Genomic DNA, 18,600 nt, shown 5'->3' on the forward strand with positions numbered 1-18,600 from the left:
GTTCCAAACTCCAACCTCGGTGGCGGCGTTCGGAAGCGGAACTCTGCCGGGGCCGCGCCGGCTACATTGTTTCCTCCCCCCGACTCCCTCCCGCCCCCCTTCCCCCGCCTTTCTTCCCTCCCCGACCCGGGCCGCGCGGCCATCCCCCTGCCTCTGTCTGGCCGTCCCTCCTCCCCCTCTTTTCGCACCAATACCTCTTTGTACCGCACCCCCCGGGGACCCCTGCGCCCCTCCCCTCCCCCCTGGCCGCATGGACCGTCCCGCAGGCCGCTGATGCTGCCCGCAGCGAGGTGGCCCGGACCGCAGTGCCCCGAGAGAGGTGAGTGCCTGGAGGGCCTGGAGGAGGTGGGCGTCCAAGTGCTTCTCGAGGGGATGAGGGTGGAGGTCGCGCGTCCCGCTTCTGTTGCTTCCGTTGCAGCTGCGGTCACGTCCACTCCCATCCCCCACCTCCCTTACCCCCTCCTTCCCGGGTTCGAATTCTCCCGGGAGTCGATGTCAGCCCGACTGGGAGGGGAGCTCACCAGGGAGGTACTGCCCTGTGAGCCCCACAGACTTGTCTCAGGCCACTCCGAGTCTGTCCCCTCCTTTCCCCGCCGTGTTGGGGCTGGCTGGAGCCTGGAAGGAGGGGCAGCATGGGCCAGGGCCCTGGAGAGTGGGCACTTTGCCATTCCCTGCCCGGGCCCTCCCTGCAGGTTCCCTGGCCTGCCTTATCCTGCACCTTCCCTCATCCCCCCACTGAGAGGAGCCGGCTGGCTCTACGAAGTCCAGGGCCCAGCCACCTCCCTGGAGCCTGCCAGAGGTTGAGCCTGTCTGCCTCCCAGAAGACAAGGCCTAAGCCAAGAGACCTGTGACCCTTGGGTAGGGAGACTGGGCAGGGCCTCTGTGTGGGTGGACGTGACACTGGGCATCAGGACCATGCTCCCACCTCCTGGCAGCCTAGTCAACTCATTCTCCCAGGCTTCTCAGGGCCCAGGCCAGGTGTCAGGAAGAGGCGTGTCCAGCCACCAGAGCCTTGGAGCTTAACTGGGGGTTCACCTCCCCTCCCATTTTGTGGACCAGGGTACTGAAGCTCAAAGGGGGAAGTTGCTACCTTAGGCCTCTAGCAGGGCCGGGCTGTCTGTCCGTTCATCCTCTGCTCTACAGAGCTGGACTCCTGTGGATGGAGGGAAACCAGGCAGGGACCTTCACCCACCAAGGACCCAGGCCCCCAGCCTGACCCAAGGGACTTTGTGGGGTGAACACGTGCTTCCCTGCAGAGGGCTTCCGGCCCCAGCTCTGCCTGGGTCTGGGCTCAGGCAGCATCAGCACTGCCCATGGGATTTCCCCTTGGTGCCTGAGGCTGGGCCCCACTGACAGGATGTGGTGGGAGAGGGGCACCTTGTCTGGTGTGGCCCTGGCGCTAAGTTGAAACAACCTGGTAGTCAGTCCTGACCCAAGCCTCCCACACATGTGGTCTAGCTGGCACAGAAGCAGCCAAGTTCAGAACATGAATGGGATCCAGATGGGGAAGGTGAGAGCCCTGTTTCCACAGCCTTGGCATAGGAGCATTGTCAGAGTGGGGACACCCAGGGGGCCTGTTCGAGCCCCCCACACTTTGGTGATCCCAGTGTCTTTTCTTGGAGGGGCCCCAGCAGGAACAGGGCAAAGGCAGCAGGAGGAAGGTTGGGAGTGTGGCAGGATCCTCTTGCTCCCTGGAGGGATAAGAGGTTCCTTGGAGGATGCTGAGCTGTGTCTGGGCCCCCTTGGGGCCGCTGGTGGTTTCGTCCTGTTCAGGACTCTGCTCTTGATGTAGGGTTTTTTAACGGTTGCCCCACCATGCTTGGTGGAAGGGACCCAGATGTGGTGGGCCTGAGAGACTCCCGTCACCCAGCCCCCCAGCCAGCCCTAACTTCCTTTGCAGCCTGAGGGCCTGGGGCTGAGGCCTGACTGTTGGGCACTTTATACCAACCGTGAGCTGTGTGGGTGCAGCTCCAGGGTCCCAAGGCCTTTGTAGAAAAGGGTTCTGGCTTCAGGCTAGCACGTGTGCAGAGATGTGTTTTTTATCTGGTGAGCCTAGTGCCTTCCTCCCTCTCAGAAGTGGCTACTCTTTTCTCTGTGTTGGGTCAGGGGCAAGGAAGGACCAGATGATAGTCTCCGGGGCCACTGCCGAGGGCACCAGGCCCCAAGAGGTTGAGCTACCATTGAGCAGCCCAGAATACACAGTGTGATCCAGCCACCCAAACAAGCTGCCAGCTGGCCTGATTGGGCAGAACGGCCTGCGTCCAGTTCTGGGCCCTACCTTTTGAGGCATTTGAAAGCCTTGACACATAGTCCCCAAAGAAAGAGGTGTTCGGTCTGGGAAAGAGAAGGTAGGGAGAGACCCTGAGGTCCCTGAGGGGCTGTTGCATATCAGAAAGGCCATCTCACGGTAGAAGATGTTCCAGACATCAGGGCCAGAGCTGGGGGCCAGATGGGTCCCAGGGAACCAAGTCTGATCTCATGGGAAAACTACATACGGATTACTTTCTTAATGAATAAAGTAACAAAGCAGCACTATAGGAAGACTTAGAAAACAAAACAGAAATCACAATTTCTTCACCAGCAGTGACCGTTTGCATTTTAGAGTTCCCTGCCTGTCTCTTCCTGATTCCACGCCCCCCCCCCGCCCCCCACTTCATCTCTGTTGTCATTTGAGTATGCGCGCCATGACACCTTTTTTCGCTTCATTCTGTGTTTCTGGGCATTTTCTCAGTCTGTGTAACTTCACCTCTAAGAAGCTACACCGCATTCCAAGTAGCTCCGCTGCAGCAGCGTCACCCAAACCCTCGTACTAAGCGCGCGCATTGTTGTTCCCATCTGTCGCTGGTATAGCTGTTGTTACTACAGGCCCCAAAGCAGCCTGGGGTATTGGAAAGAGTGGGCAGCTTGGCACCCATCCGATGTTCCCCGCCCAGCTGCGCGATTTAGGCCAGCACGGAGGGGCCTTGGACAGGTCACCCTCTGAGATGGGGTTCTTTTATGTACACAAAAGGATGGCTTTACCTGGGCCAGACGGGAATCTGAGGAGAGTGTGAATGAACTAACCGAAGTACTTGGAACGTACCTGGTGCAGCCCCGGGCCCCCAATAAGCACTTTGTAAGGGAAGGTTAGCGTTCACAGGGGACCCAAGTGCAGGCTGCCTTAACGTGTGGGGATGACACCTGGGCCAGAGTTGGCTGGTGGGTCCACCCAGCAGGGCGAGGCTTTGCCCATGGAACCCTTCTGAAACTCTCTGTCCCTGAGGTACTGGGCTATGGTTGGGCATGGACCCGACCCTGGGAAGATGGGCTGCTGGTTGGTTTCTGGGGCCTGACCCTCCCCATCCCCCTTTGCCAGCACCAGAGCTGACCGGACAAGGTCTATCCTCTGAGAAACCGGCCGCTGCCTGCCCCTGGTTTCGGCTGCTTCCTAGGCCACCCCTGAATTCCCCCAGTGGAGACAGAGGCCTACTTTCCCTGGGAAAACCAAAACTTGGGCAAGGAGCCCAGGCATCCTGAGCCCCAACCCAGGGACAGCATGCCAGCCTCGTCTCCCTACCCTTTCCCAGTGGTTGGGGGAAGGGAAGAAAACTGGAGGTGGGGGTGGGGCAGGGATTCCAGTCTCCCAGATGGGAGTTGGAAGGGAACATGGATGGTCCACAAATCACTGGGAAAGTTTCGTGCATTAGCGGCCTCCTCTTCGGCAGGTGTTCCGGGTCTGACCTGAGCACACCCCCTGCTTCCCCTTGTTCTGCTTCTGTGGAGACCACAGTAACTGGGAATACCCTCCTGGGGCCACCCCATGGGCAGTAGGAGGAAATCAGTCTCAACCTGGCACTCCTGGGCCTAAGAGACCATAGCCCCAGATGACCCTAAGGCAGCCCGATACTCACGGGAGGCCCTCCCCCAGGTGAGCCATTCAATACAGAGATCCCCAGGCACATGACCTCAGATTCTAGCCACTAGACTTTTGCCTGTGGAATGTCTCCCTCCACCCCGGTCTTGGCTTAGGGGAAGTGGGCATTACAACTGCCCTCCTGTCCCACAGTTTGGGCTGGGATGAGGTCACAGGGTGGGGTCCCCTGCAAGATGCTGGCCTGGCTGGGGCAAACCCTTTGGGTGTTTCTCATTCCCCCCTGCCTTGGTTGGGGACAGGATGGGTGGAGGAACAGGCTGCCCCCCATGCCAGGCAGGGAGCACTGCCTCCCTTCCTCCTCTCCTGTGGGTCCCTTCATTCGAGGGCTGGAAATAGAATCCGCTAAGTAATGATTAAAGTCAAATTCAGACCTAAAAATAAAGAGCTGGTGAAGGAAGAGCTAGTGTGCTCCCTGTGTGGCTGAGGGGAGAAGTGAGCAGGGCGAGGCTAGCTTCAGAGGCCAAGCCCCTGCTTCCCAGGAGAGGCCAGAGCCCACTGGGGGATCAGGAGTCCTCCACCAACCGGGGGGCGTCTGTCTTATCGGCATGATGCAGCCTGCACCAATCAGGCAGGCTGGCAGGACCAGGGAGAGAATCTCATTTTTCCTGTGGGGAGACTGAGGCCCAGAAGGGGAAATGTTTTGTCCAGCCACTGTCCCGGAACGCCCCTTGGCAGCCCCCCAGGGACCTGAGGGCCCCACACAGCCTAGCTTGCCCTTTCTGCCTGCTCAGTTTCTCTTCCTGGTTTTGAGGTACTGTGATGAGAGGAGCTTCTCATCACACACTAGCTGTGTACGCCTCAGCGGGGCTGGGCCTCCAACCGCAGCTTCCCTCCGTCCCCCTGCTCCCCCCCACACCCGCCCCTTCCGTGTGATCTGGGCCCAGAGCTGCAGGAACAAGCAGAAGAGAGGCGCCCCCCTGCCTGTGCTGCTCTCTGCACAGTTGGAAGCCTTGTGGGCGGGTGAGAACCTGGGTGTCATCTGACGCCTGCCCACCCTGGCTGTTGCTTCTCAGCCCTGTCCAGCCCCACACCTGGTCTTTACCCAGGCCCCGTCATCCTATGCTGTCATCCTGTGCTGTCCACGCTGCAGGGAGACTGGAGGGCAGAATGAAGAAAACCCTGAGAGCCCCCCTGCTGGCCAGTAGAGACGCAGAGAGGAGTCAGGGGAGGCCTGTGGTTCCACTTCCTGGCAGGGCTGGTGGGAGCTCGGAAGCCGGGGAGCTGCGTAGGCTGCAGCAGCCAGGAGGGCTTCCTAGAAGGGAAAGGCCATGAAAATCAAGTGTTTGAGTTCCTCGCTTGGAGCTTCTGCCTTCCCTAGAGTTGTTGGCTTCTCTAGTTGCTTTGTGGCTATGGACAGACTGTTGGCCTCTCTGTGCGATGCAGGATATGGCAGACGAGCAAGGATTGGGCACCCATGTAACTTCTGCTTCCCAGAGCAGGAGGGCCAAGCTCTAGGCAGACCTGCCTTCAGCCGCCCGCTCTCACCTAGCTGCCCTTTTTCCGAGTGTCATCCGTCCTACCCAAGGAAAGGCTGGAGGTTTCTCTCTTGACCAAGTTCAGACAGATCTTAGTTCAAATCCCTGCTCTACCCCTTGAAAGGTGGGTGTCCTGTCAGCCTGGTTCCTCCTCTATCAAACAGAGATCAACAGTAAAACTTCACAGGGGTTTTTGAGGATTAAGTAAGTAACATAGGGTTGGGTCAGTGGGCTCTTATCTCATACTTTCATTTTTACAGCCCATCCTGCTAGGGGAGGAGGTTCCTCCCTCAGGTGGGTAGCAAGACCGGAAGTCCTTCGCGTTGGGCCCCCATAGCTTTACCTTCTGAGTTCTGTGTTCTGTGGGTCCCAGTTCTGAGATGGAGAGACCAAGAATCTGGGGGCCAAAGTTGTTAGTTCATGGGCCTCTGGCCCTCAGTCCCCCCCACCTGTAATGTGCATAGGAGGCTTCAAGGTAGGGGCCAACACTCATCATTTTTTTTTTTTATCGTTTTTATTTATTTTGGGGGGAGGGGGGAGTCAGAGACAGAGTGCTAGTTGGGGAGGGGCAGAGAGAGAGGGATACACAGAATCTGAAGCAGGCTTCAGGCTCTGAGCTGTCAGCACAGAGCCCAGCGCAGGACTCAAACCCACGAACCGTGAGATCATGACCTGAGCCAAAGTCGGACGCTTAACTGACTGAGCCACCCAGGGGCCCCTAACACTCATCATTGTTAAGTGTCTGTTGGAGGTCAGTGCTGAGAGGCTATACGTAAATGTAGGCAAATGGACACGCAAAGGCTATAGCCTGTGCTGGGGGCAGGAGAACAGAGGCCTGTGTTAGGGCCCTGGGGAAGCCCCAAGTCCCTGCTGCCCAGTGCATGTAGGTAATTAGGCTCCTGAGCGGTAATTAGAAACCTTTCTGGGCCAGGAGTGTCAGCCTCAGGCCGCAGTGGTGCCTGGGGGAGGAGGCTCCCCATTAGCCTTCTGTGACTCCAGCCCCCACCTCTCCCAAACCACTAGATGGGATTTCCGGTCCCACAAGCCACTGGAGGCAGGAAAAAGCCAGTGAGTTGCTGTAATTTAGTTTTAAACATTTGTCAGCCGTTAAACTCACCCCTACCCTTGGGGCAGGGGTGCTGAAGGCTGAGGGAGGCCCGTGGCTGGCAGAGGGAGGGTCAGGCAGCACACTCTGGAGTCGAAGTGGGGCCATCCTTTCAGCCCTTTCCTGACCCCCAGGAGGTTTCGGCATCTCCCAGGGTCTTGTGCCCAATTCTGCAGTGCCTGACCCTGAGACATGTGCAGTGGGTATGCTGAGCGCTCTGGACTGCTTGCCTGGGTCAGTGGGAGCCCTCCAGCCCCACAGCCTGGTGTGTGGCAGGGGGTGGGAGGGGGAGAGCATCACAGTGCCTTCAGCCCAAGTGTCCTTTGCAGAACTAGAAGTGGGGCTGATTTTACTGCTGCCAAACCAGCCTGACTGCTGGCGGTGCCCCACCCTCCTCAGGTGCACTGCTCTTTCAGAGGGGCGTGCCCACATCGGAAATTCAGTTTTACTTATTATCTGTCCTGTGACTGATCAGAACTTCCGGGCTGGTTCAGAGCCTATGTGGACCCCCACCCTGAGCCTTTTTCTGCCTTAATTAACTCCCTCCGTATCCCAGTTTTGGAAGCTTAATTCTGGTCTGGTCTAGCACACCCCCCTCCCAATTGCTTTCACTGAAATCCTCCCACTTCCCCTCCCCTTCTTTCTGGAAGCCTTCCCGGGTTGCCCCTGTCTCTCCTGTCTGTTGGGTCACTGAGCATACCTGGCCATGATCGTCTGGTAGCCAAGAGGACAGAAGCAGGACTGCATTTTGGTGGTGGCCCTGGGCCGGGCACAGAAGAGAGACAGATGAGTGGAGTTCTCAGAGCCCCCTGGTGTCTCATGGGCCCTTTCCTCCTCCTGTCCATCCTGGCCCACCAAGCAAGGGGCTGATTGCACAGGGAAGCTCCTGAAACACTGGCTCAAAGAATGAGAAGGCATAGTGAACATGCCTCTTGCTCTGGTGGCCACCCCTGCCCCCCCAGACACTCCAGCTGGGTCCTGTGGCAGGACCGAACTCTCTGGGGGCCACAGGGTCCCTTGTGCACTTCCCTTTTCGGTGGGTATTTTTAGATGGGTGTAAACAGTTACTGAAGGCTCCCACGCCCCATTAGGCAGTGGAGTTTTGGTGAGGGGGGCAGGGCAAGGAGCCCCTTGACCTGCCCCGGCCTTGGACACATGATAGACTGTGAGGGCTACAGCTGCCCCCAGGGCAGGGAAAGGGCAACCGGGGAGTTTCTGGGCTCCCAGTTCTCCTTTCTTCTCCCCTCCCCACCAGCCTGGGCGACCAAGAAAGGCCTGCCTGAGGCTGCAGCCGCTGACCTCAGTGCTTGGGCATAATGCCCAGCCTGTTCCCGGGACCCCGGCACAAGGACTGCTGGGAGCAGGGTTTGGGGCAGGAAGTCAGAGTGAAACGCTGACTTCACAGAGTTCCAAGCCCCCTGTCCCCTAGTCCTCTGTGGGTGTGGTGACAGCTGCTGTCCCTTTGGGGTTAAATATAGTCCCGTCAGTTATGGGACCTCGGTGTGATGCAGCCGGCCTTGCTTCCTCCTTTCCTTTGTTGGTTCATTCATTCAGCACTCATTCACTGAGCTGCCACTCTGGGCTCAGCCCTTGCTGGGGACATGAGTCAGCTCCCGGCCTTCCCCCTGCAGAGCTCCCAGGCCAGGATCAGTGAGTTTCTCACTGGAGCGCAGGGATGTGTGAGAGGCTGCAGAGGCCTGGAGCAGCCAGCACAGCCGGGGAACTAAGGAATGCTCCTGGCAGGGGTGGTTTTCAAAAAGTGATTTATTTTCAATCTTCCTTTTAGGGGGAAGTTAGTAATAGATACATGTGGTTTAAAAAAAAAAAAAAAAAATCAAGAAGGACAAAATAGCAAATGCACCGTAAAAGTAATTTTCCCTTAAACTTGACTCCCGCCTTCCTACCCCAGAGGCAACTGCTGTTGCCCGTTTTCTCTTTCAAAGATAATCTGTGCATGTCTGAGTTACAGAATGACTTGTGTGTCTCCTTAAAAAACACAACTTTTAACATAACATGGAAGATGGGTGTCCTGCCCCTTGCCTTTTGTCACAGCCTTTAAACGTGGAGTGTTCCAAACCTACTAAAAAGCTGAAGTAGGGGCCCCAGGCCAGCTCAGTCAGTAGAGCACGCGACCCTTGATCCCGGGATTGCGAGTTCGAGCCCCATGTTGGGAGTAGGGATGACTTAACAAAAACACAATAATAATAAAAGAAAAGGCTGAAATAATAGTATAACGAATACCCATGTATCCTTTACCCAGATTCACCAAGTCTTAACATTTTGCTGTGCTCGGTACCTCTTTTGTATACCTACACATGTGAGTATATGTGGTTTTTTGCCAGTTTGAGCATTAGCGTGAGCATCATCTTTCATTTCTAAGTACTTGAGCGTGCACCTCTTACATAATCACAGCACCATGATCACACTTAAGAAAATTAACATTAAAATTCCATAATATTACCTAACATTTCCATTTTCCTAACTGTCCTCAAATGATTTTTATAGCTACTATTTTTTCCCTCTGAGCCAGAATCCAGTTCAGGATCATTCATTGAATCTTGTTGTCATGTTCCTTTCTCCTTTTTTTCCAGCTTTACTGAGGTGTAACTGACTTAAGATGTTGCATAAGTTTAAGGTGTGCAGTGTGGTGATTTGGTGTACCTGTATTGCTAACCAGTTAACCACAGTAAGGTTAGTTAACACCTCCTTCACCTCACATGAATACCATTTTGTTGTTTTGTCCCATTTCTTTAGTGTTCTGTTTAATCTAGAACATTCCCCAGCCTCTGTTTGTTTGTTTTGTCTTTTGCGACATTTACTTCAAGAGTCCAAGCCAGTTGCTGGGGCTGTGCCTGACTGCACCTTCCTGATGTGAGTCGTGTTAGCCGGCTCTGCCAGAATACCGCCCAGGGACCCTGTGCCCTCCTCCGTTCGTCGTAGCAGGGGGCGCTCCACTCTGTGTTGTCCCTCTCACTGTGGGTGATGCTTATTAATTCAATCGCATGGTTAACAAGGTGTCTGTCAGACCTACCTGTTGTGCAGGTGCTTTTTCTTTCGATTAATCTGCGGAGTGGTCTTTGGAAGCCGTGTCACCGTCTCGCTCCCCCCAGCAGCTTTTCCTTCAGCGACTTGAACTGGGGGGTGCTCTGTGTCAGCACCTGAAACTCTGTTTGGGCCCTGTCACCGCTGGAATTTTCATTACGTTTTAGGGATATCGGGCCATTTATTACTTGATCGCTTACTGATGAACATGAAAGGTTGTCTCCCAGTCTCTTGCTACCACAAACGGTTCCACAGGGATTTTTAGGCACATGTGAAACAGAAGCGATTCCTCAACTGCATCCCGGAGGTTGAGAGGAGGTTCCTTGGGCAAAGAAGAGAGAGGGAGTAGAGAGGGAGCAATAGGCAGGGAGGTGGAAACAGCAGGTGGGACACAGGTCTGGCGGAGGTGCTGGAGAGCCAGCAAGTCCCAGAAAAGCCAGGTGACTACCCCAAGGTCACACACAGCAAATTGGTGGCAGAGCCAGGACCAGGACTCAGAGCCTCTGACTCCACAAAGTAGCTTGAAAGCAGGTTCACATAACCCAGAAAGGACCCCTGTGTGCCCGGCCCAGGCCAGACTAGAAGCCTAGGTTCCTTATGGTTCCTCCAGCCCTTCTGGCTCTTAGTCTCTAACCTGGAGGAGGATGGCCCCTGGACCCTCGGGGCCTTAAGGAGGGAGATTACTGAGCCACCCTGGGCTTGTGACTTCACCAGAGAGGAGCTGTCAGAGAGAGCCCACGGCTTGCAGTGGGCTCCCGGCAGCTCCCATCCTCAGAGCAGCCCCAGGTGTTGCAGGGTTATCACTACCCCAGTGCATGGATGGAAAAACTGGTCCCAAAGTCATTGCCAGTAGAAAAGGGGAGAGGAGTCAGTTCCTCCCCCTGCTTTCCATATCTGTGGTTGTCATAGCCCAGCCCCTCAAGGAAGCCCCGCCCCCCGCCCCCAACCACTCTAGGTGGGCTCGTCCCCACTCTGGGCACCGCTTGCTTCTCTTCTGCCCTGCATTGTCCTTTTTCTAGGCCAATGTGGCCCCGGGGCATGGTGCTCCCGGGGCATGATGCTCCCAGGGCATGGTGCAGGGGCTCGGGCATCTGACACCTGAGCAGAGCAGGATGCTTACTGGAGGTATAAACCTCAGGCAAGGCCACCTTGCCTCTTGACCTCGCTCAGGGTCCTCGTAGGTAAAATGAGGGTAAGAATAGCGTCAGTTGTTAGAGGATCTGATGAGCCATTACGTGCCAAGGGCAGGGCCTGGCACAGAATAAGTGCTCAGAAAACAGGGCCTGTTATTATTTTTATTATTATCATCAAGTCAGTGGGGAGGCGGCAGCAGCAGCAGCTGCAGGCCGGGAAGGGAGTGTTTGCAAACTGACAGCAGGGAGGGTGACTAACGGTGCCACAGTCTCCACACCCTCTGTGGTGGCGTAGTGGTGGCGAGTTTGGAGGTGGGGGGGTAGGTGGGGAGAGGAGGCATGGGGATGTGGAAAGCTAGCAGAGCCCGTGTTCAGAAGTCCTGAAGGTCGAGGACCCGGCCAACCCCAGTGGAACCCTGTCGCCTATAACTAGCCGTGTGACTTCACACAAGGTGTTCAACCTTGTGAGCCTCAGTTTCCGCTTTTATAGAACGGGGGTGAGACAAGCTCACAGCTCACCACTGCTTGTGGAGCCCAGCGGGTGGTTCCTGACCCCAGCCCAGTCACCTGAACGTGTTTGATGGTGGGGGGAGGTGTCTAGGCTCAGCCTTGGTGGGCCCCCGTCTCCCTGTGCTGACAGCAGAGGTTGACGGGCTGGCGTCTGGGGACAAGAAGCACTGTGTACCCTGGGAGGAAGGGAAGCCGTTTTGTCTGGAGGAGAGGGAGGGGGTTTATGGCAAGCCCTGTGCCAGACCCTCCCAGTCCAGGGCTCTCCTTCTCTCCCTCCACAGCCTGCTTGCAGGGGAGGCCTTTCAGGGCGAGGGATCTGAGGCTCAGAAGGGTTGAGTCATTCTTCTGAGTTGCACACTCCACAGAGCCAGGTCTGCCTGACTTGAAGCAGGAGTGAGGCCTGGGAGTGGTGGTGGCACTCCCTGGCTTCTGCTCTCCTCAGCCGCGCGCTTCTCGGCTGAGGTCCCCAGAAGCAAGCCCCGGTTCCTCACATTGTCATTTGAAGCTCCTGCCACCCTGCAGGGTTTATGCCAGGCAGGCTCACCTCCAAACCGTCCCCTGACAGCAGACTGGTAGGGTGCTCAGATGGTCAGGGTCTGCTTCCCACCCTCCCTCCCCACGAGCTTGCAGCCAGGCCAGTTCCTCACGGCTGTCCCTGTCTGCCTGGACACCCTTGCTCAGCTGTCACACCAAGGAGGGGCGCCTTCTCCGGCCAGCCTTCTTGCCGTCTAAGCCCTCCGCTCTTTAGGGCTCAGCTCTGGGGCTCCAAGAAACCCGCCTACACCCTGCAGGCCTTGCCTCACACCCCAACCCCTCTAAGATGTGTGCATGCTGGCGTCTCTTCCCACTGCCTGGCCTGGGGAAGGTGGTATTACAGCCGGCCCTAGACCTGGTCCATCCTGTCAAATGAGCCTGGGAACAGGGCTCATGGTGTTCTTCTTCTAACACACTGTACCCACGGAGAAGTCACTGGCCCTGTCTACACGTCAGTTGCCTCAGTTTCCCCATCTGTAAAAAGAGAACAGGAGCCCTAGCCTGTCTACTTCCTGAGACAGGTACACAAGGGCTCTGGGCTTTGGGAAAATGCCAGCAGTCCAGGGAGCTTGAAGCAGGGGCCGCAAAGTATGTGCGGGACGGATTGGCTTACTGCCCTTGAGGTATGCATTGGCTGGGGTAGCTTTTTTGGAGGGGCTTGACTTTATTGCAGTAAACCTACACACCAAAAAGTGCGCCAATCATAAGGGTGCCACAGAGCGAACCCCCCTCCCCCACTTCCAGTCACACCGCCCCCTCCCGAGGGCACTCGCCATGGTGCACCGTGGATGTGGCGTATGCATTGTGAACGGGGTCACACAGTCTGTCCTCTTCAGTCTGGTGTCTCGGTTACTACTACTCGGGAGTTTGTCCTTGTGCTCTTGAACATCCACGTCCACTGCTATGCGGCGCCCCACTCGTGACCGTGCCACAGTCTACCCATCTGACTCTTGATGGGCATCTGGGCAGTTCCCAGCGTGAGGTTGGTTACAGTCATCCTGCGTGAGCGCTCTCGTGCCCATCTCAGAGGACACCAGCCCTGTTTTCTCTTGTGGGTGCACCTAGATGTGGGGCGACTGGGATGTACATTTGGCTGTAGACGTACTGCCCGGGCACGTTTTTATAGGCAGAGGAACTATGAGGCCCACAGAGAACAAGTGACTTTCCCAGGTTGCACTGCACCTTCCCCAGGTTCACACAGCTGCCCTGGGCTCCCTTCCCCCACAGACCACATAAGTCACATCCGGGCCTGGGGCTCGTGGGGTGGGTGGCACTGGTGCTGCTCACCTCTGAGCTTCCTTTGCCTGTGTTGGCCATTCAGTTGGGCTGTGAGGCCCCTGTGGGCTTAGGGTCGGTGACCCCTCTGTCCCTGAGGATCCACCGCCTTTGTGCTCCTGCTTCCTCCCTATCCAGTGCGCTCAGCCTGCTGAGACTGGAGAGGATGGCCCTGGCCCAGCTTCCGGCTCTGGGGGCCTTTGGTACCTGTTCACATTGCTGCAGGGAAGGAGTGGGAGCTCCGTGAGTCGGGGAGACCGGCTCCTCACACCCCTCCTCAATCTTCCCTTTCTCCCCGCAGCTCTCATGGTACCAAGTGACAGGTTGGCCTTCCTGTGACACGGGGACGCCAGATCTTCTGAGAAGATGTCAGCAATACAGGTACCATGGGGGCAGGGGTCTAGGGCAGTTGAGGGGGTGCTGAGCAGAAGAGAGAGAATGAGGGCTCATGTAGACCTGCTCCCCTTTTCCCAACCCTGGCTTTCAACAAGGGAAGATTCTAGGGTGTGCTGTTAGACCCAGGACCCTGAAGATGGGAGTACAGATCTGGGAGAGATGGGGGAATCTCAGCTGGAAGGCCCCCCGAGTTCTCATGGGGAGGAGCACCTCACTCAGGCTCACAGAGGCCAACCAGGAGGCTGTGACTTCAAGAGTGGGTGGGCAAGTGGGTGGAGGTGGGCCCCGGGCTGCATCCACCCGCCCACCTGCCGCCTGCCCCGCAGGCCGCCTGGCCGTCCGGTACAGAATGTATTGCCAAGTACAACTTCCACGGCACTGCCGAGCAGGACCTTCCCTTCTGCAAAGGAGACGTGCTCACCATTGTGGCCGTCACCAAGGTAATGAGGGACCTCACGTGCCCACACCTACCCCCTCCCACCTCCGGGTGTTCCTGCTGGGTCCAGGCTCCCCTGCAGGGTACGGTGGGCCTAAGAGCGTGTCTGGGCTTCCATCTCCCCAGGACCCAAACTGGTACAAAGCCAAGAACAAGGTGGGCCGTGAGGGCATCATCCCAGCCAACTACGTCCAGAAGCGGGAGGGTGTGAAGGCAGGCACCAAGCTCAGCCTCATGCCGTGAGTACTGCTGAGGAGCAGTTGGGGTCTCCCAGTCTGGGGAGGAAAGAGGACAAGAAGGCCTGGTTCCCCTAGAAGACTCACGAAAACAGAGGCAAGAGTGCGGGGGGGGGGGGGGGGGAATGTGTGAAGGCTTCTCAAGATGAGGGGAAGGGTGTGGGTACTGGACCTCAAAGGCGGGGGGCAGGCCCAGGAGGAGGACTGAAGGAAGAAGGGTGGGAGGCAGGACATAAGGGCCTCTGATACCTGACTGAGCCGGTGGGGGCCGTGGTGCAGTGTCAGCCAGAGCCGGGGGCCTTCAGAAAGTGGAGCCCGGCAGATGTGTGGGGCAGGGGTCAGTACCCTTGAGCCACCACGAGCCCTGGCCTGGCCTCCCGCAGCTGGTTCCATGGCAAGATCACACGGGAGCAGGCAGAGCGGCTGCTGTGCCCACCGGAGACAGGTCTGTTCCTGGTGCGGGAGAGCACCAACTACCCCGGGGACTACACGCTGTGCGTGAGCTGTGACGGCAAGGTGGAGCACTACCGCATCATGTACCACGCCAGCAAGCTCAGCATTGACGAGGAGGTGTACTTCGAGAATCTCATGCAGCTGGTGGAGGTGAGCCAGGGCACCCGGCACAGCACCACCGTATCTGGCCACGTGGCCTCGGCACGTGCAGCCTCTGAGAGCCTGTGTCTCTTCACACCTTGATGAAGCACCTGCTATGATGCCACCACAGGGAGAGTGGCACTGTCCCCACTTCACAGGCCAGGAAACAAAGGGTCAGAGCAGTTAAGGGACCTGCTTTGGGTCACATGGTTATAAATTAGAGGTGCCAGGACTAGAATCTGAGTCTGTCTAATCCCAGAACCCGGCCTCTTTCCAGGCAGTCCGAACTACATGCCCAAGTATGTGTATGTAAGCATGTCCTCATGAGCTACACCTTGATGGCTAGGGTCTGCCAGGCTCCTACACCTACATGGATGTGCCCACGTGTCCCTGCAACTCCCAAGGCCCACTCTGCTAGCCCTGTTCAGGCCACAGCTCGCTTCTGGTAGCCCCAGAAGTCTCCCAGAATTCTCCTGCGTGCACTCTCAGCTCCCTTCCCCCTGCTAAACTGGCTTGGCCTGTGGCTGGGAGGGTCCTGGCCACATTTGGCTAGAGGCTAGTGTATGTGTGGACTGAGCCAGGGCTTACCTTCTGCCTCGGGATACTGGTGAGGCCCGGAGTGGTAGCAGCAGCCCGCTGTCCAGCACCTGGATGTGAGGTGGCATGGGAAATGGGTCACGGATCTGAGTCTGGGCCGCCCTCGTCCCTTCCCCTGTGGGAAATGGGGAGCCCTCCCAGCGCAGAGCCGCTCCAGGCTGGGTGGGATCGGCCTCCGCCGCCCTCTGGTGGTCAGATCCGGGCAGTGCATGTGAGCTGTTGGCGCTCGGTGGGCTGGCCCTCGAGTGCCTGTCCTGCCCTCCACAGCACTACACCTCAGATGCAGATGGACTCTGTACTCGTCTCATCAAGCCAAAAGTCATGGAGGGCACGGTGGCGGCCCAGGATGAGTTCTTCCGCAGTGAGTGCCATCCCTGCCCCCAGTCCTCGCTGGCCCGCCTGCCTCCTCCCACCCGGGCTCCCTGGCACTGCCCCCATCCCAGAGGCTCTGGATACCTCCAGGGCACTCCACACACGTAGTCCCGCCTGTGTCTGCCGTGGGCTCTGCCGTGGCTTCACCTCTCACTGACACCCTTCCCCCCACCAGGCGGCTGGGCACTGAACATGAAGGACCTGAAGCTGCTCCAGACCATCGGGAAGGGGGAGTTTGGAGGTGAGCGGGAGGGGGTAGCAGCCCTGGGAGGGCCAAGGGCCCGTGGAGAGTCCGGGGGACAAGCTCCAATCTTCCTCCCCCAGATGTGATGCTCGGTGATTACAGAGGGAACAAAGTCGCTGTCAAGTGCATTAAAAACGACGCCACCGCCCAGGCCTTCCTGGCTGAAGCCTCGGTCATGACGTGAGTCGGGGCCGAGGGTGGGTGCGGAGGTCACCTCCCCGGGATAGGGAAGAGATGGGGAGGCTTGACTGGCAGGCTCTGAGCACGCCATCCTGCCCTAGGCAACTTCGGCATAGCAACCTGGTACAGCTCCTGGGCGTGATCGTGGAAGAGAAGGGCGGGCTCTACATCGTCACTGAGTATATGGCCAAGGTGTGCACCTGCCCCGAGATCCCATCCCCACTCCGGAGCTGAACACTTGGGCTTTCCAACTGCCCCAAACCCCTCACCACGTCCTCTGGTCCCTGCTCCCCCAGGCCCCTCTCCACAGCTGAGCTCTGAAGTCACCAGGCAGGGCTCAGCTTTTGTCCTGACTCATCGTTTATTCCCTATGTCCAAGGACAAGTTGTGTCACCTCTCCAAGCCTCAGTTTCCTCATCTGTGAAGTGGAGATTGTAACACAGTTTACCTTAGAGATTTATGCATGAAAACTGCTGAGTGCAGTGTCCAGCTTATAGAATCTGATATTCAGAAGTGATACCCCAACCCCTCCTTGCTCCTTCCCTCCCCTCGTACGTCCCTCGAGTGCTTACTCAGCCCCAGCCCACAATGCCAGAGGGCTGGAGGGCAGGTCTGACCTGTGGGGCCGGTTGGTCTGTCTGTCCCGCCCCAGGGAAGCCTAGTGGACTATCTGAGGTCGAGAGGTCGGTCGGTGCTGGGCGGAGACTGTCTCCTCAAGTTCTCACTGTGAGTGAAGCAGCACCCTTTGGGGGGGCGGGGGGCGGACCCCGTGCTGCCGTGGAAGCCCTGTCTGAGGGGACATGTGGCTGGCTGTGTCCCAGAGATGTCTGTGAGGCCATGGAATACCTGGAGGGCAACAACTTCGTGCACCGGGATCTGGCTGCCCGCAACGTGCTGGTGTCTGAGGACAACGTGGCCAAGGTCAGCGACTTTGGCCTCACCAAGGAGGCCTCCAGCACCCAGGACACGGGCAAGCTGCCAGTCAAGTGGACAGCCCCAGAGGCCCTGAGAGAGAAGGTGAAGCGGGCCTCTCCCCAGAGCCTGAGGAGCGGTGGATGGGGGTCCTGGGTCACCCCTTCCCCCCACAGCCTCCCAGGGTCTGACACCGCTTCTCCCATCTACGTGGCAGAAATTCTCCACGAAGTCTGACGTGTGGAGCTTCGGAATCCTTCTCTGGGAAATCTACTCCTTTGGGCGAGTGCCTTACCCAAGAATTGTGAGTTGGGCGCTGGGGCCAGGGCATGGCTGGGGCTGGGGGTGAGGCTTAGAGCAAGGGAGGGGGTGGCAGGGGAGGGGGCCCTTTCCGGGCCCCGCCTCCCATTCTGAGGCCTAGAAGCCACAGGCCTGCCCTTGGGACCTTCCAGGTGACCTCCTGGGCCAGGCTCTGAGGCCCAGGTCTGAAGGGGATCCCCGAAGCTGAGTAGGGGTCCTCTTGGGGGTGAGGCCCCGTGTGGACTTACACCACCCACCCGCCCACAGCCCCTGAAGGACGTCGTCCCTCGGGTGGAGAAGGGCTACAAGATGGACGCCCCGGACGGCTGCCCGCCCGCGGTCTACGAGGTCATGAAGAGCTGCTGGCACCTGGACGCCGCCACGCGGCCCTCCTTCCTGCAGCTCCGGGAGCAGCTCGAGCACATCAAAACCCATGAGCTGCACCTGTGACCGCCAGCCGCCGCCCAGGTCTCGGGCCTGCGGGGACTGAACCTGGATAGATTGTGGACCCGGTGCCCCCACTTGCCGGGCCCGAGCCTGAACTGAGCCCAGCGGGCCGGCGGGCCTCTCTCCTCTGACCCAGCCTGCGCCCCCTCTGGCCTCCCAGAGACCCCGCCTGGGCCTGGCACCTTTTCTCATGGACCCACCTGTGGGGCTCAGGAGCCCCACTGAAGGGGCCAAGAAGGGAGGGGGCTGAGGAGCGTGAGGCAGACGCCCCCCGTACCGCGGTCAGGCTCCCCCTGGCCTCCCATCTCTCGCCTTCTTAGAGTTTTATCCCTTTCCTTTTTTGAGATTTTTTTCCTGCGTGTTTATTTTTTATTATTTTTCAAGATAAGGAGAAAGAAAGTACCCAGCAAATGGGCATTTTACAAGAAGTACGAATCTTATTTTTCCTGTCCTGCCCACGAGGGTTGGGGAGACCAGGCCCCTCTCTGGGGACCCATCGCCCCAGCCTCGTTCCCCATTCCGTGTGCCGTGTCCCGTGTCGCCTCGGTCGCCCGTGTTTGCGCTTGACCATGTTGCACTGTTTGCATGCGCCCGAGGCAGACGTCTGTCAGGGGCTTGGAGTTCGTTCATGTGCCGCTGCCGCCCACCCACCTGCCTTGTGAGATGGAATCGTAATAAACCACTCCATGAGGACTCCGCTGCCCGGCCTCGGCGCTTCCTCCGCCGAGCCTGCCCGTCCCGCCCGGCCCCCTGTCCCCGTGCCATCTTGTCCATCCCCCTGTCTCTGTGAGCGGGGCTGTGCTTGCCCTGGGAGTGGAGGGGGGTGGGGAGCACGGCCGGGAGATGTAGCCGCCGCTTTGTGTCAGCTGCACGAGCGAGTGTCCTGTGTCTGCCGTGGG

At 58.2% G+C, this 18,600-nt stretch overlaps 1 protein-coding gene across 1 annotated transcript; it reads left to right on the forward strand.

Moving 5' to 3' along the window:
• The first annotated feature begins 179 nt into the window (after positions 1–179).
• On the forward strand, positions 180–18,394 carry CSK (C-terminal Src kinase). Its single transcript, XM_086711224.1, has 13 exons — positions 180–319; positions 13,289–13,368; positions 13,710–13,823; positions 13,946–14,058; positions 14,439–14,658; positions 15,514–15,607; positions 15,794–15,859; positions 15,943–16,042; positions 16,144–16,234; positions 16,695–16,768; positions 16,864–17,059; positions 17,172–17,258; positions 17,522–18,394. Exons 2-13 carry the CDS (start codon positions 13,354–13,356, stop codon positions 17,702–17,704), a joined length of 1,353 nt encoding a protein of 450 aa, XP_086567350.1. The 5' UTR covers positions 180–319; positions 13,289–13,353; the 3' UTR covers positions 17,705–18,394.
• The last annotated feature ends 206 nt before the right edge of the window (positions 18,395–18,600 follow it).

This window comes from Puma concolor, chromosome B3, assembly GCF_028749965.1.
Source record: "Puma concolor isolate L17-30 chromosome B3, mPumCon1.1.hap2, whole genome shotgun sequence".
In the NCBI taxonomy this organism is placed as follows: domain Eukaryota; kingdom Metazoa; phylum Chordata; class Mammalia; order Carnivora; family Felidae; genus Puma; species Puma concolor.

Bases quoted from the DNA above. Each gene is read 5' to 3' on its own strand.
- CSK (XM_086711224.1), top strand. The intron at 14,059-14,438 runs GTGAGTACTGCT...GGCCTCCCGCAG, and splicing joins ACCAAGCTCAGCCTCATGCC to CTGGTTCCATGGCAAGATCA. The intron at 16,235-16,694 runs GTGTGCACCTGC...GTCCCGCCCCAG, and splicing joins TCACTGAGTATATGGCCAAG to GGAAGCCTAGTGGACTATCT.